Source organism: Hypanus sabinus, chromosome 6, assembly GCF_030144855.1.
Source record: "Hypanus sabinus isolate sHypSab1 chromosome 6, sHypSab1.hap1, whole genome shotgun sequence".
NCBI lineage: Eukaryota > Metazoa > Chordata > Chondrichthyes > Myliobatiformes > Dasyatidae > Hypanus > Hypanus sabinus.
The window spans coordinates 11,879,082-11,901,854 of NC_082711.1; the positions used below are offsets into that span (position 1 = coordinate 11,879,082).

Below are 22,773 nucleotides of genomic sequence, written 5' to 3' on the forward strand. Positions count from 1 at the left end.
AGGGAACGTCGCCTTCTGGCCCGGGCAATAACGGCCGAATACGGAGGGAACGTCGCCTTCTGGCCCGGGCAATAACGGCCGAATACGGAGGGAACTTCGCCTTCTGGCCCGGGCAATAACGGCCGAATACGGAGGGAACGTCGCCTTCTGGCCCGGGCAATAACGGCCGAATACGGAGGGAACTTCGCCTTCTGGCCCGGGCAATAACGGCCGAATACGGAGGGAACGTCGCCTTCTGGCCCGGGCAATAACGGCCGAATACGGAGGGAACGTCGCCTTCTGGCCCGGGCGATAACGGCCGAATACGGAGTGAACGTCGCCTTCTGGCCCGGGCGATGTTCGGTGTCCGCGGATGGACACACCTGTGCTGGCCCGGACTATAACCGTCGTCAGTGCAGAGATTCACATTCTGACCCGTAAGACACCGGAGCAGAATTAGGCCATTCAGCCCATTCCATCATGGCTGATCCTGGATCCCGTTCAACCCCATACTCCTGCCTTTAATGCCCTGACCAAACGGGAAATTATCAACTTCCACCTTAAATTTACACACGGACTTAGACTCCACCGCACTCTATGGCAGCGCATTCCACAGATTTACTACTTTCTGTCTAAAAAAAAATCCTTCTTGCCTCTGTTCTAAAGGTCGCTGCTCAATTTTGAGAATGTCACCTCTAGTTCTGGATACCACCACCAGAGTAAACATCCTCTCCATCTCCACCTTATCTAGTCCTTTCAACATTCGGTAGGTTTCAAAGAGATCTCCCCCCCCCCCCCCACAGTCTTCTAAACTCCAGTGAGTACAGGCTCAAAGCCTCCAAGCGCTCCTCATATGTTAACCTCTTCATTCCTGGAATCATCCCCATGAACCTCCTCTGGACTCTCTACTATGACAACAAATCCTTTCTGAGATATGGGGCTCAAAACTGTTGACAATACTCCAAGTACGGCCTGACTAGTGTCTTATAAAGGCTCAGCATTATCTACTTACTTTTATATTCTATTCCCCTTGAAATAAATGCCAATATTGCATTTTCCTTCTTTACCACAGACTCAACCTTTAAATTAACCTTCTGGGAGTTTTGCATGAGGATTCCTAAGTCCCTCTGCACCTCTGACATTTGAAACTTCTCCCCATTCAGATAGTAGTCCATACTATTGTTCCTTTTACCAAAATGTATTGTCATACATTTCCCAACACTGTATTCCATCTGCCGCTTTTTTGCCCATTCTTCGAATCTGCCTGTCCTGTTGCAATCGCATTGCTTTCTCAGCACTAACTACCATTTCACCTATCTTTGTATCATCCACAAACCTTGCCACAAAGCCATCAATTCCATTATCTAAATCATCGACAAACAATGTGAAAAACAGTGGTCCCAATACTGACTCCTGAGGAACACGGCAACCAACCAGAAAAGGCCCACTTGCTGCCTCCTGTCTGTCAGCCATTCCGCTATCCATGTCGGTATCTTTCCTGTAATGCCATAGAATTTTATCTTGTTAAGCCGCCTCATTTGTGGCACCTTATCAAACACCTTCTGAAAATCCAAGTAAATGACATCCACTGTCTCTCCTTTGTCCACCCTGCTTGTTATGTAGACCATAAGACATAGGAGCAGAAGTAGGCTATTCGGCCCATCAAGTCTGCTCCACCATTCAATCATGGGCTAATTCAATTCTTCCAGTCATCCCCACTCCCCTGCCTTCACCCCATACCCTTTGATGCCCTGGCTAATCACAAACCCAGCTACCTCTGCCTTAATGACTTGGCCTCCACAGCCACTAGTGGCAACAAATTCCACAAATACACATTCCTCTGGCTAAAGAAATTTCTCCGCATCTCTGTTTTGAAAGGGCGCCCCTCTGTCCTTAGGCTGTGTCCTTTTGTCCTAGGCTGTTCCATCATGGGAAATATCCTTTCCGCATCTACTCTGAATAGGTCTTACAACATTCGAAAGGTTTCAATAAGATTCACCCTAATCCTTTTGAAATCCAGCGAGTACAGACCCAGAGCCATCAAACATTCCTCGTATGATAACCCTTTCATTACTGGAATCATCTTGTGAATTCTCTACCCTCTACAATGCCAGTACATTTTTTTTAAGATGAGGGGCCCAAAACTGTTCACAATACTCAATGTGAGGCCTCACTAGTGCCTTATAAAACCTCAGCATCACATCCTTGTTCTTGTATTCTAGCCCTGTTGAAATGAATGCTAACATGCACTTGCCGTCTTCACCACTGACTCAACCTGCAAGTTAACCTTCAAGGTGTTCTGCACAAGGTCTCCCAAGTCCCTTTGCACCTCAAATTCCTGTATTTTCTCCCTGTTAAGGAAATAGTCTGCATATTTATTTCTACTACCAAAGTGCATGACCATGCATTTTACAACATTGTATTTCATTTGACACTTTCTTCCCCATTCTCCTAATCTGGCTAAGTCCTGCTGCATCCTACCTGTTTCCTCAACACTTCCTGCCTCTCCACCAATCTTCATATCATCTGCAAACCTGGCAATAAAGCCATCTATTCTATCATCTAAATCATTTATATACAGCATAAAAAGAAATGGTCCCAGCACCAACCCCTGTGAACACAACTAGTCACTGGCAGCCAACCAGAAAAGGATCATTTTATTCCCACCCACTGCCTCCTACCAATCAGCCAAAGCTCTAACCATGTTAGTAACCTTACTCTTAACTTGGTTAGCAGCCTCATGTGTGGCACCTTGTCAAAGGCCTTCTGAAAGTCCAAATATACAACATCCACTGCATTCCCTTTATCTATCCTACTTGTAATTTCCTCAAGGAATTCCAGCAGGTTTGTCAGGCAGGATTTTCCCTGAAGGAAACCATGCTGACTTTGTACTATTTTGTCCTGCGTCACCAAGTACTCCATCACCCCATCCTTAACAATTGACTCTAACATCTTCCCAACTACAAAGGTTATAGACTAACTGGTCTATAATTTCCTTTCTGCTGCCTTCCTCCTTTCTTAAAGAGTGGAGTAACATTTGCAATTTTCCAGTCCTCTGGCACCATGCCAGAGTCCAGTGATCTCCTGACTGACAATCAACACTGGCGAACCTCAAAGATGCATGCTTAGCCCACTGCTCTACTCTCTCCAAACTCATGACTGTGTAGCTAGGTGCAGGTCAAGCAGCATCTATAAACTTGCTGATCACACAACTATTGTTGGCAGAATTTCAGATGATGATAAGGAAGTGTACTAGAGTGAGATAGATTAGCTGGTTGAGTGCTGTTGCAGCAGCTATATTTCATTTGGAGTTGAAGAGGTTTGGTATGTCATCAAAGACTCTAACAAACTTCTAGAGATTTGCCATGGAGAGCTTTCTAACTGGTTGCATCACTGTATAGTATGGTATGCACAGGATCAGAAAAAGCTTCAGAAGGTTGCAAATTTATTTAACTCCATCATGGGCACCAGCATCCAAGCATTGAGGACACTTTCAAAAAGCAATGCCTCAAAGAGGTAGCATCTGTCATTATGGACACTCATCTCTCAGTACAAAGTAAATTTATTATCAAAGTACACATATGTTACCATATACAACCCAGAGATTCGTTTTCTAGAGGGCATACATAATATGTTCAAGAAGCACAATAGAAACAATGAAACATCACACTCAACAGGACAAACAACCAATGTACAAAAGAGAACAAACCGTGTAAATATAAGAGAACAAAGAAAGAAATAATAATAATAAATAAACATTAAATATTAAGAAAATAAGGTGAAGAATCTTGAAAATGAGTCCACAGGTTCTGGAAACAGTTCAGTGATGGAGCAAATGAAGTTAGGTGATGCTGTCTTCTTATCACTACCATCAGAGACAATGTACAGGAGCCTCTGGACGCACATTCACATCTTTAGGAACAGTTTCTTCCCCTCCTCCATCAGATTTCTGAATGGACAGTGAACCAGCCCATGAACACTATCTCACTATGTTTTTTTTTGCTCTAATTTTTACATTACAGTACTTATTTAATTTAATTTTTATATTATAGAAAAGAAAGGCAGCATGATGATCAACCCCCAAATCCTACCTCCCCACCACAAAAATGAACAAAAACAGAACAGGCTCATCAACCCCCAAATCAGTTCTCCTGCACAAAAATGAGCAAAATGGATCAGGCATATTGATCCCCAAACCCCTCCTCCCACCCAAAAATGAGCAAAATGGATCAGGCACATCGACCCCCCAAGCCTCTCCTCCCGCACAAAAAAATGAACAAAATGGATCAGGCACACCGACCCCAGATCCCCCTCACTGCACAAAAAAGCCCAGAAAATCGGGCGAAAAAAAGAGTATAAAACTATAAGACTGAAAAAAGAGTCTATAGTCCAAGTCCAAATCCAAGATGCAGAAAAAAGCTGGACAATGCTCTCGGGACTCAGTGGCAGGTTCTCCCCTCTCTGGTACAGAGCAACCAATCAAAAGGAAAGCAGCTGGCACAGACTGTCTGCACTTACTTCGATGCTTCAATCTCCCTCGTAGCTTTAATCAATAAACCTGATTCTGATTCTGAACCTGCCTTAACTTTTTCCTCTGGCAGCTCATTTTATATACAGATCAGTCTAGATGACAAGTTACCGCTCAGGCTTCTACTAACTTGGCCAAATGGCCTATTCAATTACTGTTTCTTATGGTCTAACTTTCCTCCCTCTCACCTTAAGCATATGCCCCACTGTTCTTGATACATCAACCCTGGGAAAAAGACTGTACTCATTATTTCTATCTATACAGTACTCGATATGGTATAATAAGTTTCTTGATCAGTAAGGGCATCAAAGGTTATGGGAAGCAGGCAAGAGAAGGTGGTTGAGAGAGATCATAAATCAGCCATGTTTGAATGGTGGAGAAGATTCGATCAGCTAAATGTGTTAATTCAGCTCCTATGGCATGGGAGTTTAGCGGTTAGCACAATGCTTTACAGCACCTGTCTGTAAGGAGTTGTTCGTTTTCCCCGTAACCATGTGGATTTCCTCCAGGTGCTCCGGTTTCCTCTCACATTCCAAGGACCTACGGGTCAGTGTTATAAATACAAGAGATTCTGCAGATGCTGGATATCCAGAGCAACACACACAAAATGCTGAAGGAACTCAGGAGGTCAGGCAGCATCTATGGAAATGAATAAACAGACACGTTTCTGTCTGAGTCCCTTCATCAGAACTGGAAAAGAAGGGGGAAGAAGCCAGAATAAGAAGGTGGGGAAGTGGAACGAGCCCAAGATAGATGCTAATAGGTGAAGCCAGGTGGGTGAAGAAAGGGGGGGATGAAGTAAGAAACTGGGAGATGATAGATGGAAAAGGTAAAGGGCTGGAGAAGACCACATCTGATCGGGGAGGCGAGTGGACTATAGGAGAAAGGGAAGGAGGAGCAGCACCGGGGAATGCTACTCAGACAGAATATGAGGTGTTACTCCTCTAAACTGAGAGCGGCCTCATATGGCAGTAGATGAGGTCATGGTCTGAAATGACAGAATGGGAATGTAGATTGGAATTAAATCTGCTGGCCAGTGAAAAATCCTGTTTTTTGCGAATGGAGTGAAGGTGTTTGACAATGTGGTTCTCCATTCTACATCATTTCTCACCAATGTAAGCGAGGCTGCAATGGCGTTCTGGATGCAGTAACAGATTTGCAAGTGAAGTGTTGCCTCACCTGGAAGGATGATTTAGAACACTGAATGGAGATGAGTAAGGAGCTGAATGGACAAAAAAGAAAAAATCTGCAGTTGCTGGAAATCCAAAATGCTGGTGGAACTCAGCAGGCCAGGCAGCACCTATGGAAAAGAGTAAACAGTTTTGACATTTCAGGCCGAATGGGCAAGCTTAGCACTTCTTCTGCTAGCAGGGTAAGTGCCAGGAGGAAGGACAAATGGACAAGGGAATTTCAGAGTGAGATCCCTGCAGAAAGTGGAGAGTAGTGGGGGGAAGGTAAAGATGTGCTTTGTGGTAAGATCCTATTGAAGATGCCAGAGGTTGCAGAGAATGGTGTGCTGGATGTGGGGGCTCATAGGTTACTAGGTGAGGACAAGAGGAGTCCATCCCTGTAAAAGTGGCAGGAAGATGGGATGAGGGCAGATGTCTGGGAAATGATGGCCATGTATGTGAGAGCAGCAACAATGTGGAGGAATGGAAACCCCACTATTTGAAGAAGGAGGACATCTCTGACATTCTGGAAAAGAATATCTCATCCTGCGAACTGATGTGGTGGAGAGCTGACAGAAGGGAATGGAATTTTTATAGGATAGAGGGTGGGAAGAGGTATAGTCAAGATGACTGTGGGAGTCAGTAGGTTTATAAAAGATATCAGAAGGCAGTTTGTCTTCAGAGATGGAGACAGAGAGATTGCAAAAGGGGAGAGAGGTGCCAGAAATGGACCAGGTGAATTTAAGGGCACGTTGATTTAAGGGAAGCAAAGTTGATGAAGTTGACAAGCTCAGCATGGGTGCATGAAGCAGCAGCAATGTAGCCGTTATTCTAGTGGAGGAACAGTTAGGGAGCATAACAGGAAAGCAAACACGAGGAAATCTGCAGATGCTGGAAATTCAAACAACCCACACAAAATGCTGGTGGAACGCAGCAGGCCAGGCAGCATCTATAGGGAGAAGCATTGTCGACGTTTCAGGCCGAGACCCTTTGTCAGGACTAACGAAGAATTACCAGGAAAGGCTTGGAACACGGGCTGTTCCATGGTCCACTTCCTAGACATCTGCCCTCACCTCATCTTCCCACTGCCTTAATGGGGATCGAGTCCTTGGCCTCCTCTACTGGTACATATTTTGCCTTTTTTCTATGTAGGCATATTTGAAGAAAGAGCTATCAATGCAATGGAATTATGATACTATAAATTAATGAAGAGGCAGAATTAGTAGTTTTTAAAGGACTATTTTAACATCTTCTATTTTAACCAGGCTTAGGCTCCATGTTGGGGTGGAGAGGTATAAGAGGTAAGGCGTTTCTTCCCTCCCCTGGCCTGCAGGTCACCCTTGGGCAAGGTGTAGCACCTGCTTAGCCCTGCTATCAGGGTCACGTGAAGCCATAGGAACAAGTAGTAGATCCTTGTATGAGCAGCTGGTGCAGATCACAAGTACTTGTTATGTAACCACTGACACCAGGCAGACAATCTCTGAAGAGTATTAATAATGGTGGAGTCACCTGTCTTGTAAAGACACTGTCCAGAAGGCAATGGCAAACCACTTCTGTATAAACATTTGCCAAGAACAATCATGATTATAGAAAGACCATGATCGCCCATGTCATATGACATGGCACATAAAGAACAAACAAACAAGGCCTCCGTGAAAGAAACGTGAAGTAATTTCAAATACTATGTAAATGATGCTTGTTGACCGGTCTTTGGCAGGACAAATTCCATGCTCCAGTGAAAGCCAGTCTCCATCATTAAGGATCCCCATCACCTAGTCCATGCCTTCTTCTCATTGCTACCATCAGATTTCTGAATGGACAATGATCCAATGAACACTACCTCACTAATTATTTTTCTTGCTTTTTTTTTGCACAACATATATATGTATTTCTTATTGTAATACATATTTAAAAATCATGTGTTGTAATGTAGTGCTGCCACAGTCAGGCAGCATCCATAGAAAGGAAGGGGGAAGTTGCCAGAATAAAAAGGTGGCGGGAAAGGAAGAGGGATAGCTGGAAGGTGGTAGGTGAAGCCAGGAGGGTAGGAAAGGTAAAGGGCTGAAGAGGAAGGAATCTGATAGAAGCAATTAGACTATAGGAGAAAGTGAAGGAGGAGGCGATAGGTTGGTGAGAAGAGCTAAGGCAGTAGAGAGGGAAAAGAAGAAGATGGGATGGGAAGGGAATTTTTTTTACTGGAAAGAGAAATTGATATTAATGTTATCAGGTTGGAGGCTACTCAAATAGAATATAAGCTGTTGCTCCTCCACCTTGAGGGTGGCCTCATTGTGGCACAAGAGGAAGCCATGGACTGTCATACTGGAACAGAAATGGGAATCGAAATTAAAATGTTTGGCCACTGGGAAGTTTGTCTTTTGGTAGATGGAACAGAGGTGGTCGATGAAGCTGTTCCCCTATTTATAAAAAGTTTCATCAATGCAGAGGAGGCCGCATCAGGAGCACCGGTCTCAACAGTTTCCCAGGTGAAGTGTTGTCTCACCTAGGAAGACTGTTTGGGGCCCTGAATGGAGGTGAGAGAACGTGAATGGGCAGGTGTAGCACTTGGGCTGCTTGCAGTGATAAGCGCTGGGAAGGAGATGAGTGGGGATGGACAAATGGACAAAGAAATCACAGAGGGAGTTATCCCTGTGGAAAGCGGGGGGTGGAGAGATAGGGTAAAGATATGTTTGGTGGTAGGATCCCTTTGGAGATAGCGGATGTGGTGGAGAATGATGAGATGGATGTGGTGGCTCATGGGGTAAGGACAAGAAGGGAGCTAGAGGGGCAATGGTAGAAGAGATAAAGGGAAGGGGGTAAAATGACTGGTAGTTGAAGGAATCAATGTTCATGCCATCAAGTTGGAGGCTACCTGTATGGAATACAAGGTGTTGATTGTCCGACCTGAGAGTGACCTCATCGTAACAGTAGAGGCGGCCATGGACTCTATCTCTTTTAAAGCAGTGGGAAGATGAGGTGACGACAGATGTCTGGGAAGTGGACCATGGAACAGCCCATATTCCAAGCCTTTCCTGGTAATGCTCCCTATCTCTTCCTCCACTAGACTGACATCTACATTGGTGCTCCTTCATGCACCTCTGCTGAGCTTGTCAATTTCATCAACTTTGCCTCCAGCTTCCAACTTGCCCTTAAATTCACTCGGTACATTTCTGATACCTCTCTCCCCTTTCTCAATCTCTCTGTCTCCATCTCTGAAGCCAAACTGTCTACCAATAACTTTTATAAATCTACTGACTCCCATAGCTATCCTGACTGTACCTCTTCCCACCCTGCTTCCTATAAAAATTCCGTTCCCTTCTATCTGCTCTTCACCGCATCAGTTCGCAGGATGAGGCTTTCTTTTCCAGAATGTCAGAGATGTCCTCCTCCTTCAAAGAGTGGGGTTTCCATTCCTCCATATTATTGCTGCTCTCACATGTATTGTCATTATTTCCCAGACATCTGCCCTCACCCCATCTTCCCACTGCTTTAACAGGGATTGATTCCTCTTGACCTCACCTACTAACCCATGAGTTTCCACATCCAGCACATCATTCGTTGCAACCTCCAACATCTTCAACAGGAGATGGCAGAAGTGGCAGAGAATGAGGTGTTGGATATGGAGGCTCATAGGGTGGTAGGTAAGGACAAAAAGAACTCGATGACTGCTACAGTGGCAGGAAGATGAAGAGAGCATGAATGTTGTGGGAAACAGAAGGGATGCTGTGAAGGCAGCATCAATGGTGAAGGAAGGGAATCCCCATCATCCCCGTTCTTTGTAAAAGGAGATTTCATGACAAATTCCAGTGCATTAAACCTGATTCTGATTCTGAAGTCAGAGTCAAGTTTATTGTCAAGTTTATTCTGATTCTGAAGTCAAAGTCAAGTTTATTGTCATTTGCACAAGTACATGCATGTACAGTTGCAATGAAAAACTGAAACTGCAGCAAAAACTGAACTGCAGTAGCATCACAGGCATATTATAACATTTACTAGTCTAATAGCCCTGTGATTTAATCACCATGCTATCATATTTGCTTCACAGTTCCTTCTAGCTGGGGTAGTGATGCCTGAGGTGCTTATTCATTGCCCGAAAATGGTGGCTTCAGTCTGAAATTGGGTGTGACTACAAATGGTTTATTGATTGTGAAATTCATGATTCATATGCAGGAGAGTGCCTGAAGTAAAACAACTCTCTAATTTATGTTTAAGAAATAAGAGACACAGGAGACTGCAGACTGGAAAAAGGGAGTGACACAAAATGCTGGAGAAGATCAGTCACTGTCTGTAGAGGGAAATGGACAGACATTTTGAGTCAAGGTCCTTCATCCAGACTGGAAAGAAAGTGGGGAGATGGCCAGTATAAAAATGTGAGGGGAAAGGTGATGACAGGTACAGGAGATCCAGATGAGAGAGAGATGATAGACAACTGAGGGATTGAGAGAAAGAGAATGATGTAAGAAGCTGGGAGGTGATAGGTGGGAGTGCAAAGGGCTGAGGAAGATGGAATCTGATCAGAGAAGACAGTGAACCATGGAATAAAGGGTAGGAGGTTGGAAGAGGAACTGTGGGGAGGAATATGAGGGTAATGGTAAGGGGTGGAGCAAGAGCTGGTAGGTGAGAGGAGGATGATAGGTAGGTGCGAAGGGGGAGATTGGAATGATGTAAAAAGCTGGGAGGTGATAGGTGCAAGTGTCAAAGGGTTTAAGAAGATAGAATCTAATTGGAAAGGATGGTGAACCATGGAATGAAGGAAAGGAGGTGGGCACACATTTCTCCAATCGGTTCTCCTCCCCAACCCCTTCCTTTTATTCCATGGTCTCCTGTCCTCTCCTTTTTGATTCTGCTAATTTTAGGATAGGGTAATTGGTTATTGTAAAAGTTAGGGTGAGGCAGCACAGCTCGAAGGATCAGAAGTGCCTACTCTGTGCTGTATTGCTAAATAAATAACTTTGTTCTGTAAATTCTATTTTCCCTTGTAAATGCCTGCAAGAATATGAATTTCAAGGTGGTATATGGTAACTTTTGTACCTAATAAAGTGACACATGGTTTGTGTGGAAAGCGGCCAGTGAGTGAGTGGGCCAATAAAGGAGTGGAAATTTGAGGCTTTGACTCGAGATGCTGAGGATGAGCTTCACTCCAAGTGAGGTAAGGCCAAGTAAGTTCCTTTCAAAGGAGAAAGTTTCAAAAGTTGAGGCAAGTATTGGGTAGGTCATGGCAGCTGAGATCGGCCCCGTGGTTTGTTCATCCTGCAGCATATGGGAAATCAGGGACACTTCCAGTGTCCCTGACAACTATGTGTGCAGGAAGTGTGTCCAACTGCAGCTTCTGGCAGACTGCATTGAGCGTCTAGAGCTGTGATTGGATTCATACTGGAGCATCCGCGATGCTGAGAAAGTCGTGAATAGCACGTTCAGTGAGTTGGCCACATCGCAGGTAAAGGCTACACAGGCAGAAAGGGAAGGGGTGGCCACTAGACAGCGTAGCAGTAGGCAGGTAGTGCAGGAGTCCCCTGAGGTCATCTCCCTCCTAAACAGATATACTGTTTTGGATACTGTTGGGGGAGATGTCTCATCAGGGGAAGGCAGCAGCAGCCGAGTTCATCGCACCATGAGTGGCTCTGCGGCACAGGAGGGAAGGAAAAGGAGTGGGAGAGCTATAGTGATAGGGGATTCGATTGTAAAGGGAATAGATAGGCGTTTCTGCGGCCGCAAAAGAGACTCCAGGATGGTATGTTGTCTCCCTGGTGCAAGGGTCAAGGATGTCTCTGAGCGGCTGCAGGACATTCTGGAATGGGAGGGTGAACAGCCAGTGGTCGTGGTCACATAGGTACCAACGATATAGGTAAAAAACGGGATGAGGTCCTACAAGGTAAATTTAGGGAGTTAGGAGATAAACTAAAAAGTAGGACCACAAAGGTAATAATCTCTGGATTATTACCAGTGCCACATGCTAGTCAGAGTAGAAATAGGAGGATATTTCAGATGAATACGTGGCTTGAAAAATGGTGCAGGGGGAAGGATTCAAATTTCTGGGGCATTGGAACCAGTTCTGGGGAAGGTGGGACCGGTATAAACAGGACAGTCTGCACCTGGGCTGGACTGGAACCAATGTCCTAGGGGGAGCATTTGCTACTGCTGTTCAGGAGGCTTTAGACTAATGTGGCAGGGGGATGGGAACAAGTGCAGAGAGACAGAGGGGTGTAAAATGAGGGTAGAAGCAAAAAGTAGTAAGGTGAAAAGTAAAAGTGGCAGGCAGGCAAATCCAGGGCAAAAAGCAAAAAGGGCCACTTTTCAACATAATTGTATAAGGGCTAAGAGTGTTGTAAAAACAAGCCTGAAGGCTTTGTGTGTCAATGCGAGGAGCATTCGTAACAAGGTGAATGAATTGAATGTGCAGATAGTTATTAATGAATATGATATAGTTGGGATCACAGAGACACGGCTCCAGGGTGACCAAGGATGGGAGCTCAACATCCAAGAATATTCAACATTCAGGAGGGATAGACAGGAAAGAAAAAGAGGTGGGGTAGCATTGCTGGTTAGAGAGGAGATTAACACAATAGAAAGGAAGGACATTAGCCTGGAGGATGTGGAATCGATATGGGTAGAACTGCATAACACTAAGGGGCAGAAAACGCTGGTGGGAGTTGTGTACAGGCCACCTAACTGTAGTAGTGAGGTTGGGGATGGCATTAAACAGGAAATTAGAAATGCGTGCAAAAAAGGAACAGTAGTTACAATGGGTGACTTCAATCTACATTTCGATTGGGTGAACCAAATTGGTAAGGGTACTGAGGAAGAGGATTTCTTGGAATGTATGCGGGATGGTTTTCTGAACCAACATGTCGAGGAACTAACTAGAGAGCAGGCCATTCTAGATTGGGTATTGAGCAATGAGGAAGGGTTAGTTAGCAATCTTGTCGTGTGAGGCCTCTTGGGTAAGAGTGACCATAATATAGTGGAATTCTTCATTAAGATGGAGAGTGACATAGTTAATTCAGAAACAAAGGTTCTGAACTTAAAGAAGGGTAACTTTGAAGGTATGAGACATGAATTAGCTAAGGTAGACTGGCAAATGATACTTAAAGGGTTGACAGTGGATATGCAATGGCAAGCATTTAAAGATCGCATGGATGAACTACAACAATTGTTCATCCCAGTTTGGCAAAAGAATAAACCAGGGAAGGTAGTGCACCCGTGGCTGACAAGGGAAATTAGGGATAGTATCAAGTCCAAAGAAGAAACATATAAATTAGCAAAAAAAAGTGGCACACCTGAGGACTGGGAGAAATTCAGAGACCAGCAGAGGAAGACAAAGGGCTTAATTAGGAAAGGGAAAAAAGATTACGAGAGAAAGCTGGCAGGGAACATAAAAACTGACTGTAAAAGCTTTTATAGATACGTGAAAAGAAAAAGATTGGTCAAGACAAATGTAGGTCCTTTACAGTCAGAAACAGGTGAATTGATCATAGGGAACAAAGACATGGCAGACCAATTGAATAACTACTTTGGTTCTGTCTTCACTAAGGAGGACATAAATAATCTTCCGGAAATAGTAAGGGACTGAGGGTCTAGTGCGGGGGTCGGCAACCTGCGGCTCCCGAGCCATTTGTGGCTCTTTCACCTCTGTGCTGCGGCTCCCTGTGGCTTTGGGAAATAATTGGTCAGTATTTAATTAAAATGTATTTTATGTTAGTTTGTTAGCTTTTGAAATGTAATTCTAAATTTGAAGATTATGGTGATCTTGTACAATCTAAGTGTGGCGACACATTTCCTGGCACATCCGAACCGGCTCACAATTAGCCAGCATTCCGGCTAAGGGAGATAGCCTACGGTGGTTTGTGAGTACGCGTCTTTTGCAGCATCTGCGTCCATGGGGGCTGGGTTGAGGGAGGCTTAAAAACAAGGCTGTTTAGTTCGAATAAAGTTATTCGACTGCAGTTTACTGACTGCGTGAGCACACCGCTACAACGTGTTTTTATCGCTATTAATATACGTCACCACTGCCAATACCTGACACCCGCCAGTGCGCGATTTCTTTAATTTTTCGATCCAAGGTAAGCCAACTATGGAGAATTCTAAAAAAAGAAAAGTGACTGAAGAAAACAGAACGTTTAATGATACGTGGACAGATTCATTTGCTTTCACTGTTGACGAGACTGGTTTACCGGTATGCTTAATATGCAATGAGAAACTAGCAAACAACAAAAAGTCAAATGTCGCAAGGCATTTCCACAATAAACACGCAGCCTTTGCTCAAAAATATCCGGATGGAGATGAGAGAAAAAAAGCCGTTTCGGAACTGATGCGGAAGGTTGATCTGAGCAAAAATCATTTCCAGAAATGGATGAAGTCTGGAAAATCAACGACATACGCCAGTTATATTGCCGCTCAGGAAATAGTCAGGCACGGGAAGCAGTTTACAGATGGTGAATATATAAAAGAATCTTTCATTAAGATTTCAGAACATCTATTCACGGACTTTAAAAACAAGAGTGAAATTGTGCAGAAAATCAGGGATATGCCCCTCTCTGCAAAGACTGTCAAAGACAGAACCATAAAAATGGCAGAAGACATCACAAGACAGAACCATAAAAATGGCAGAAGACATCACAAGACAGCAAATTAAAGACATCAATTCAGCTGTGGCCTACTCAATTGCCTGTGACGAGTCTAAAGACAAAGGTGATATTGAACAAATAGCGTTGTTCTGCCGGTATGTAAACTCTGCCGGGCCACAGGAAGAACTGATTGAGTTGACACCTCTAAAAGACCAAACACGGGGGGAGGACATCTGTGAGGCTGTCTTGAATTGTTTAAGAGCCAAAGGAATAAAGACCACCCATCTGGTGTCAGTAGCTACTGATGGGGCACCGAATATGACGGGAACGCACAAGGGATTTGTGGCTTTACTGCAGAAGTCGCTGGACAGAAAGCTGCTGACTTTTCACTGCATCTTGCACCAAGAGGCACTGTGCGCTCAAACATTTCCTCCGGAATGCACAGAAGTAATGGATGTTGTCATTCAGATTGTCAATAAAATAATGGCAAAAAGTTTAAATCACCGTCAATTCCGTTTGTTACTGGACGAGCTGGAAAGCGCATATTCTGATCTCCTGCTGCACAACAAAGTCCGGTGGCTGTCCAAAGGGGAGGTGCTGAAACGCTTTGTCGCGTGTCTGGAAGAAGTGAAAACTTTCCTGGGCAGCAAAGGGCTCACCTTTCCTGAGCTGGAACAGCCAGAGTGGCTGGAAAAGCTACACTTCATGGTAGACATGACAGCGCACCTGAACACGCTGAACACAGCTCTTCAGGGGAAAGGACGCACAGCCCTGCACATGTTGGAGGATGTCTTGGCATTCGAGCGCAAGTTGACAGTGCTTGCCAGAGATTTACAGAAAGGCACTTTGTCTCACTTCCCCAATTTGAGAGAGTTCAAATAAGGTCACGACATGATAATTTCAGAGTATTTACATTCTGCAATCATCGCAATGCAAACATCGTTTGGGAAACGCTTCTGTGAGTTCAGAGAGGAAAAAAACACATTATCCTTCCCGGTCACTCCCTTAAGCATCGATCCTTCCCTACTGAATACGACTGCATTGGCAGGTGTGAGTCAACCTGATCTTGAGATGGAACTGGCCGACATAGCCGACAAAGACATATGCGTGTCCAAGTTTAGACGCTTGACAGCAGACCTTGAAGATGTTGCCCGTCAGAAGGCCGTTCTTGCTCAGAATCACAAATGGAGTGATATTGAAAACCTTCTAAAACCGGACAAACTTGTGTTCGAAACATGGAATGCTATGCCCGACATTTATGTAAACATGAAAAAGTATGCGCTTGGAGTCCTGTCGATCTTTGGATCCACATATGTATGTGAGCAGGTGTTCTCCAACATGAACTTTATTAAAAACAAACATCGCGCACGCCTCACAGATGACAGCTTGCGATCCTGTGTAAAGATGAAGGTGACGTCATACAGCCCTGATGTGCAGACGCTGTGCGCTGAGGTCCAGGAGCAGAAATCCCATTAACCAAGTATGATAAATATTTTAATTGCCTATTATTTTATGTATATTCATATTTTTTCATTGTTCAGTGAAATAGTCCTTTTATTTTTCAGGCTGACAGCTGGCTGATGTTATTTTTGGTTTGCTGCTGGCGGAAAATTTAAGTTCGGCGTTTTTCATAAATACAAGAAGGACTCAAATAGACATTGAGTATTTTACTTAAAAGTAACTTTCAACCCAACGTCTTTTTTTTCGGAGTTCAAAATGTTTTTGTTGCATGCAGAAATGTAATTTCGTTTTCTCTGCAGGAGTTCATCAATTTCATAAATGCAACACATTATAGTTTGTTTATACATAGCATAAAGGCAAAAAAAAACGTTGTATGCAGTGTTATTTCATTTTAAATGTCAAACGGGTTTTGCGGCTCCCAGTGTTTTCTTTTCTGTGGGAAACGGGTCCAAGTGGCTCTTTCAGTGGTAAAGGTTGCTGACCCCTGGTCTAGTGAAATGGAGGAACTGAGGGAAATACATGTTAGTAGGGAAGTGGTGTTAGGTAAATTGAAGGGATTAAAGGCAGATAAATCCCCAGGGCCAGATGGTCTGCATCCCAGAGTGCTTAAGGAAGTAGCCCAAGAAATAGTGGATGCATTAGTGATAATTTTTCAAAACTCCTTAGATTCTGGATTAGTTCCTGAGGATTGGAGGGTGGCTAATGTAACCCCACTTTTTAAAAAAGGAGGGAGAGAGAAACCGGGGAATTATAGACCAGTTAGTCTGACATCGGTGGTGGGGAAAATGCTAGAGTCGGTTATCAAAGATGTGATAACAGCGCATTTGGAAAGAGGTGAAATCATCGGACAAAGTCAGCATGGATTTGTGAAAGGAAAATCATGTCTGACGAATCTTATAGAATTTTTTGAAGATGTAACTAGTAGAGTGGATGGGGAGAGCCAGTGGATGTGGTATATTTAGATTTTCAAAAGGCTTTTGACAAGGTCCCACACAGGAGATTTGTGTGCAAACTTAAAGCACATGGTATTGGGGGTATGGTATTGATGTGGATAGAGAATTGGTTGGCAGACAGGAAGCAAACAGTGGGAGTAAACAGGACCTTTTCAGAATGGCAGGCAGTGACTAGTGGGGTACAACAAGGCTCAGTGCTGTTTACAATATATATTAATGATTTAAACGAGGGAATTAAATGCAGCATCTCCAAGTTTGTGGATGACACGAAGCTGGGCAGCTGTGTTAGCTGTGAGAAGGATGCTAAGAGGATGCAGGGTGACTTGGATAGGTTAGGTGAGTGGGCAAATTCATGGCAGATGCAATTTAATGTGGATAAGTGTGAGGTTATCCACTTTGGTTGCAAGAACAGGAAAACAGATTATTATCTGAACGGTGGCCGATTAGGAAAAAGGGAGATGCAATGAGACCTGGGTGTCATTGTACACCAGTCATTGAAGGTGGGCATGCAGGTTCAGCAGGCGGTGAAAAAGGCAAATGGTATGTTGGCATTCATAGCAAAAGGATTTGAGTACAGGAGCAGGGAGGTTCTACTGCAGTTGTACAAGGCCTTGGTGAGACTGCACTTAGAATATTGTGTGCAGTTTTGGTCCCCTAATCTGAGGAAAGACATTCTTGCCATAGAGGGAGTACAAAGAAGGTTCACCAGATTGATTCCTGGGATGGCAGGACTTTCATACGAAGAAAGACTGGATTGTCTAGGCTTATACTGACTGGAATTTAGAAGATTGAGGGGGGATCTTATTGAAATGTATAAAATTCTAAAGGGATTGGACAGGCTAGATGCAGGAAGATTGTTTCCAATGTTGGGGAAGTCAAGAACGAGGGGTCACAGTTTAAGGATAAAGGGGAAGCCTTTTAGGACTGAGATGAGGAGAAACTTCTTCACACAGAGAGTGGTGAATCTGTGGAATTCTCTGCCACAGGAAACAGTTGAGGCCAGTTCATTGGCTATATTTAAGAGGAAGTTAGATATGGCCCTTGTGGCTAAAGGGATCAGGGGATATGGAGAGAAAGCAGGTACAGGGTTTTGAGTTGGATGATCAGCCACGATCATACTGAATGGTGGTGCAGGCTCGAAGGGCCGAAGGGCCTACTTCTGCACCTATTTTCTATGTTTTCAAAGTCTGAATGTTGTGCATTCAGAAATGTTATTCTGCACACCACTGTTGTAACGACTGGTTATTTGAGTTATTATTGCCTTCCTGTCAGCTTGAATCATTCTGGCCATTCTCCTTTGACCTTTCTCATTAACGAGCCCACGGAACTGCTGCTCACTGGATATTTTGTGTTTTTTCATACCATTCTCTGTAACTCTAGAGACTGTTGTGTGTGAAACTCCCAAAAGATCACCAGTTTCTGAGATACTCAAACCACCCCATCTGTCACCAACAATCATTCCATAGTCAAAGTCACTGAGATCTTCTCCATTCTGATGTTTTGTCTGAATAACAACTTTACTGTATGTTTTTATGCAATGTGTTGCTGCCATATGTTTTTGGCTGATTAGATCTTTGAATTAATGAGCAGGTGTATGGGTGTACCTAATAAAGTGGCCACTGAGTATACATTTACTTTGATAATAAATTTTACTTTGACATTGAGGAGTATCAAATGGATTTTAATGTGGATAAGTCTGACGAGATGCATTTTAGAAAGTTAAACAATGAATGGTAGGGCACAAGGAAGTGTAATGGAACCGAGGGATCTAGGAGTACAAGTAGGTAGTTCATTGAAAGTGGCATCAGAAGGTAATGAAAAAGGTTTTTGGCACCACACACAGGCAGTGTTGGAGGAACTCAGCAGGTCAGGCAACATTTATGGGAAGGAATAAACAGCAGACATCTTGGGCCTGCTGAGCTCCTCCAGCATTTTGTGTGTGATTTCCAGAATCTCTTTCGTTGAGGCTTTTGGCATGCTATCCTTCATCAGTTATGGCACTGAGTATAGGAGTTGGGGTGTTATGTTGTGGTTTTGTAAGTCATTAGTGAGTCCACACTTGTGTACAGTTTTGGTCATCCTATTATAGAAAACATCGTTAAATTGAAAAGAGAGCAGAGATGATTTATGAACATATTGCAAGACCAGAAGACCTGAGTTTTAGAGAGATCTTCAGATTAGATTCAAAAGAGCTTTATTTGTCACAGGTGTATTGAAACATCAAAACAAACAGCAGCATTTGTGCTATTTGTATCAAATCAGATCAGTCTGATTTGAAATGTCTAATGAGTGCCCGAGAGAAGAGTGAGACTTCTGAGTTGGTACCAGCCTTTACCTCCCTGGCCAAAAACATGGCCCAGGGCCCAGGGTCCTAGCTATCGGAGGCTGAGAATGTTCTCTGGGCTAGAGAGGCAGCTAAGTTGCTTGCTGCCTAGAGGGGCCATTCAAACGGCTGAGGTGAATCAGTTAAGAATGGGCCAAGTGGCGAAAGGTGCCCGTTCGTCAGATCTGATTGCTTGGGGTCTCTGAATGTCTCATAGGACACCCCCCCTCCTTTGTTTATCAAGCTGATCAGAGAAGTAAAAGAGGAGGAGAATGCGATGGAGGTGCGGGAGGCCTCCGTCTGCAGGGTACAGTCCTCGGTACTGGTCCCTTTGGTTGAGGTGACCACTGATAACCCACCCTGGGGGTGGTAAAGGAACTCCTGGCGGAGTTTAGGATTGAGGTGTCCGGTTGTTATCAGTGGGTGTGCCCCCCAAGATAGAGCTGATAGGGAGGTGGACCCCCTAAGGGGATGAACTATGCAGAGGGCTGCTAGTGGCTGGGGTCCCACAAGAAGTGGAACAGCTGGTACTGTCTGTTATAACTCTGGTGAAGAGGGACACTTCAGGTGGGAGTGTGAACAAAGGGAGAGTGAGCCCCTAGGTACCTAGCAGAGAGACCCAGTGAGGGAATGGCCTGGCATCTCAGGGGAAACACATTCCCAGCAATATATCAAGTAACACCCTAAAGCAAAAAATCCTATTCCTGAAGGCTTAGTGGGGCCAAGCTCCAGTGTATCGCTACGGATTGAGGGTGTTTATTCTAGAGTCATACTTGACACCAGCTCTCAGATTACTCTGCTGTGCCTTTCATTTTTCAACTGGTATCGGACGCATTTACCTTGACGCTACTCAGTGAGCTAGAGACCTGTACAATGGTTACTTGTCATTGTGGGGGTAGCTGGGGTCCTTGATACATTAGTGCTGATTTGTCTGGACCCGGTCGAGAGGGACGAAGCTTCACTTCTCATGGGGACAAATACTCCTACCGTGAGGAGAAAGTTGGAGAGAGCTTTCTGAAAGCCTTGTCCATTCAGCGTGTTCAGAGCTGCTTTTGAGGAAGTGTGTGGCCGCACTGAGCTGGATGATGAGCGTAAACAAGGACTGTGTGGTTCACCCAGTCAAAACCAATTCTTGGGGAAGTAGCAAGAGTGATGGGAAACCCCAAATTTCCTAGAATGCCTGAGGCCGACGCCCTCTTGGTGGATGCTCCAGAGGGCCATGAAGAGGAGTCCGGCTTACCTGCTGGGGTACTGATGAGGCCTGAACTACAGAAGCCTTGATTGTACAGGTGAACAGGATAACAGTGAGTGTCAGGAACACTTTAGAGCAGGTCACCCTCAAGTAGGGGATGCCAATGGCCCACCTCTTCCCAGTGATGGTAATGTCTAGTGTCCCTGTGAGACAAGCCAGGCAGAAACTCTCTCCGAAAAGAGTAAAGTTGACTGCCAAGTCATTCAACTTTGGCGATTGCTGTATGTACTGCATACAGATTCCAAAAGTCAGGGTTTGGGGATGCCCTGTATCAGGATCAGGGCATAGGGTTGAAACCTGTTGCATTTTTCAGCTGGAGTCTGTCACCCTCTGAGAAAAACTATCCCACACACAAGTTGGAGTTCCTGTCATTGAAATAGGCTGTGGTGGATAAGTTGAGTGACTACCTCTATGGTGCCAAGTTTGAGGAAAGTCAGACAACAATCCCCTAACATATATCCTGACCTTGGCGAAATTGGATGCCACCGGCCATCGATGGTTGGTGGTGTTGTCTGCCTATTTCAGCCTGAAGTATCGGCTGGGAAGTAGGAACATTGATGCCAATGTTTTGTCCTGACGTGCGCATTCCTGCCCCGGAGTGAAAGACATGTGCTAGTTTTCATCACGGTGAAGGCAGAGGAAAAGCAAGGGCAAGACTGAGTGGTAGATCAATTGGGAGCTTCTGATGGTGCTATTCCACAAGCTTACTGCAACCTGACTGCTCTGAAGATAACCAGTTACCAGAATTGAGTCCTGGGGAAGTGGCAGTTGCTCAGCAAGGTGACCCGGCCATTGGTACCATTTGGTCACTGGTTGATAAAAGAGACATGGTCCATGCAGAGAGGACGTCACATGCTGTAGTTTCTCAATTACTGAGAGAATAGCTCAGATTAGAGTTGAGGAACAGATCTCATAGCGGGTCACGTCACCTCCAGACCGGCCACGGTGTTGCCAGCTGGTTCTGCCTGAGAAGTATTGGAGGATTGAGCTGAAGTCACTTCATCATGATTCTGGCCATTTGGGAGCTGACAAGATATATGGATTGTTCAGAGATCAGAGATCAGTTCTACTAGCCCCGAATAAAGCAGGAGGTCAAAGAATACTGCAAGTCATGCACTTGATGTATATGGAGGAAGACGCTGCCTAAGGGGGCCTTTCCATTATCCCACTTGTAGAGTGTGGGCCCCTTGACCTGGTATGTATGGATTTCCTCTCAATGGAGCCAGATACTGGCAACATGAAGAATGTCTTGGTCATTACTGGATAGGTATATGGAGGAATTTAAGGTGGGGGGTTATATGGGAGGCAGGGTTTGAGGGTTGGCACAACCTTGTGGGCCGAATGGCCTGTAAAGTGCTGTACTATTCTATGTTCTATGTATTACAGATCACTACACCAGATATGCATAAGCCTTCCCTACCAAGGATCAGAGGGCATCCACAGTGGCCAAAGTGTTATAAGGAAAAGTATTTAATTTATTATGGCCTCCCCAGGCGGATACACAGGGATGCCCTGTGTAGGCTCATACGAGTTACTGAGAATGTTCAGAGATGAGAAGTTGAGGACTACCCCAGCCCAAGAGGTTTAATCGGATCTTACTAGACATGCTCAGAACCTTGGAGATCAGCAAAAAGAACAAGTGGAGTCAACATACTGGACATCTAGTCCACTGCTACAACTGTACATGAAATGAAGCTACTGGGTACTCGCCATATTATCTGATGTTTGGGCGCGAGGCAGGTTTTCCCATTGACCTTTGTTTTGGTACTGGTGAGGAAGACCTACCACCGAAGACTTATGTGAAGTATGTGTCTGATATGAGAAGGGAGCTGAAAAAAGCTTATGAATTAGCTGAGGTTGCGACTGCCAGGCAGAATCAAGGAGATAAGAAGTATGATCAGAACGTTAGGTTCTCCCAACTCATAGCTGGAGACAGAGACTTCATAAAGAATTTGCAGCTACCTGGGAAGCTTAAGTTGGCTGACCGCTGGGTGGCTGCGCCCTGTGAGGTGGAGAGTCAGATGCCAAACATAACAGTTTTCTGGGTGAAACCAGAGAATAGGAATGGGCCTGTCAAGGTTCCCCATCTGAATCACCTTTTATCTCTGGGACGAGAGGTGCGTGTTGACCCAGAGTCCGACCTGGAGCCTACGCTTAGTAAGAGGACTCTGCAGCGATGTGGGAAGACTGAAGGACCAACAGCAAGAAAAAAATTAGACCGGTTCCCACCCCTGAATGGGATACAGATTTGGAGGATTAGGAAAAGGGGGTGTGGTATATGCTGCCTTTTGTTAACTCCCCACTAATTGAAGAAGAGATTCCCAACCTTTCTCATGTTGAGGCAGGTGAAATCAGGGGGACTATCTGTGGACAGACAGGTTTGCAGCTGGACCATGAACGGGGACTGGGCTCTAAAGTACTGTAACTGAGAATGAAGCTGAGCTCAGCTAAGTGACAGAGGGACCTGTGTTGCTGGAAGTCATGAATAATGGACAGGGGGAGGCCATGCACATAGACCAGAAGTATCCCAAGGCGTGTCTAAAACTG

The 22,773-nt window shown here is 44.7% G+C and overlaps 1 protein-coding gene across 1 annotated transcript; it reads left to right on the forward strand.

Annotated features, from left to right (window-relative positions):
* The first annotated feature begins 13,523 nt into the window (after nt 1–13,523).
* Nucleotides 13,524–16,137, forward strand: LOC132394959 (general transcription factor II-I repeat domain-containing protein 2B-like). Its single transcript, XM_059971305.1, has 2 exons — nt 13,524–15,717; nt 15,803–16,137. Exon 1 carries the CDS (start codon nt 14,274–14,276, stop codon nt 15,117–15,119), a length of 846 nt encoding a protein of 281 aa, XP_059827288.1. The 5' UTR covers nt 13,524–14,273; the 3' UTR covers nt 15,120–15,717; nt 15,803–16,137.
* Nucleotides 16,138–22,773: the final 6,636 nt, after the last annotated feature.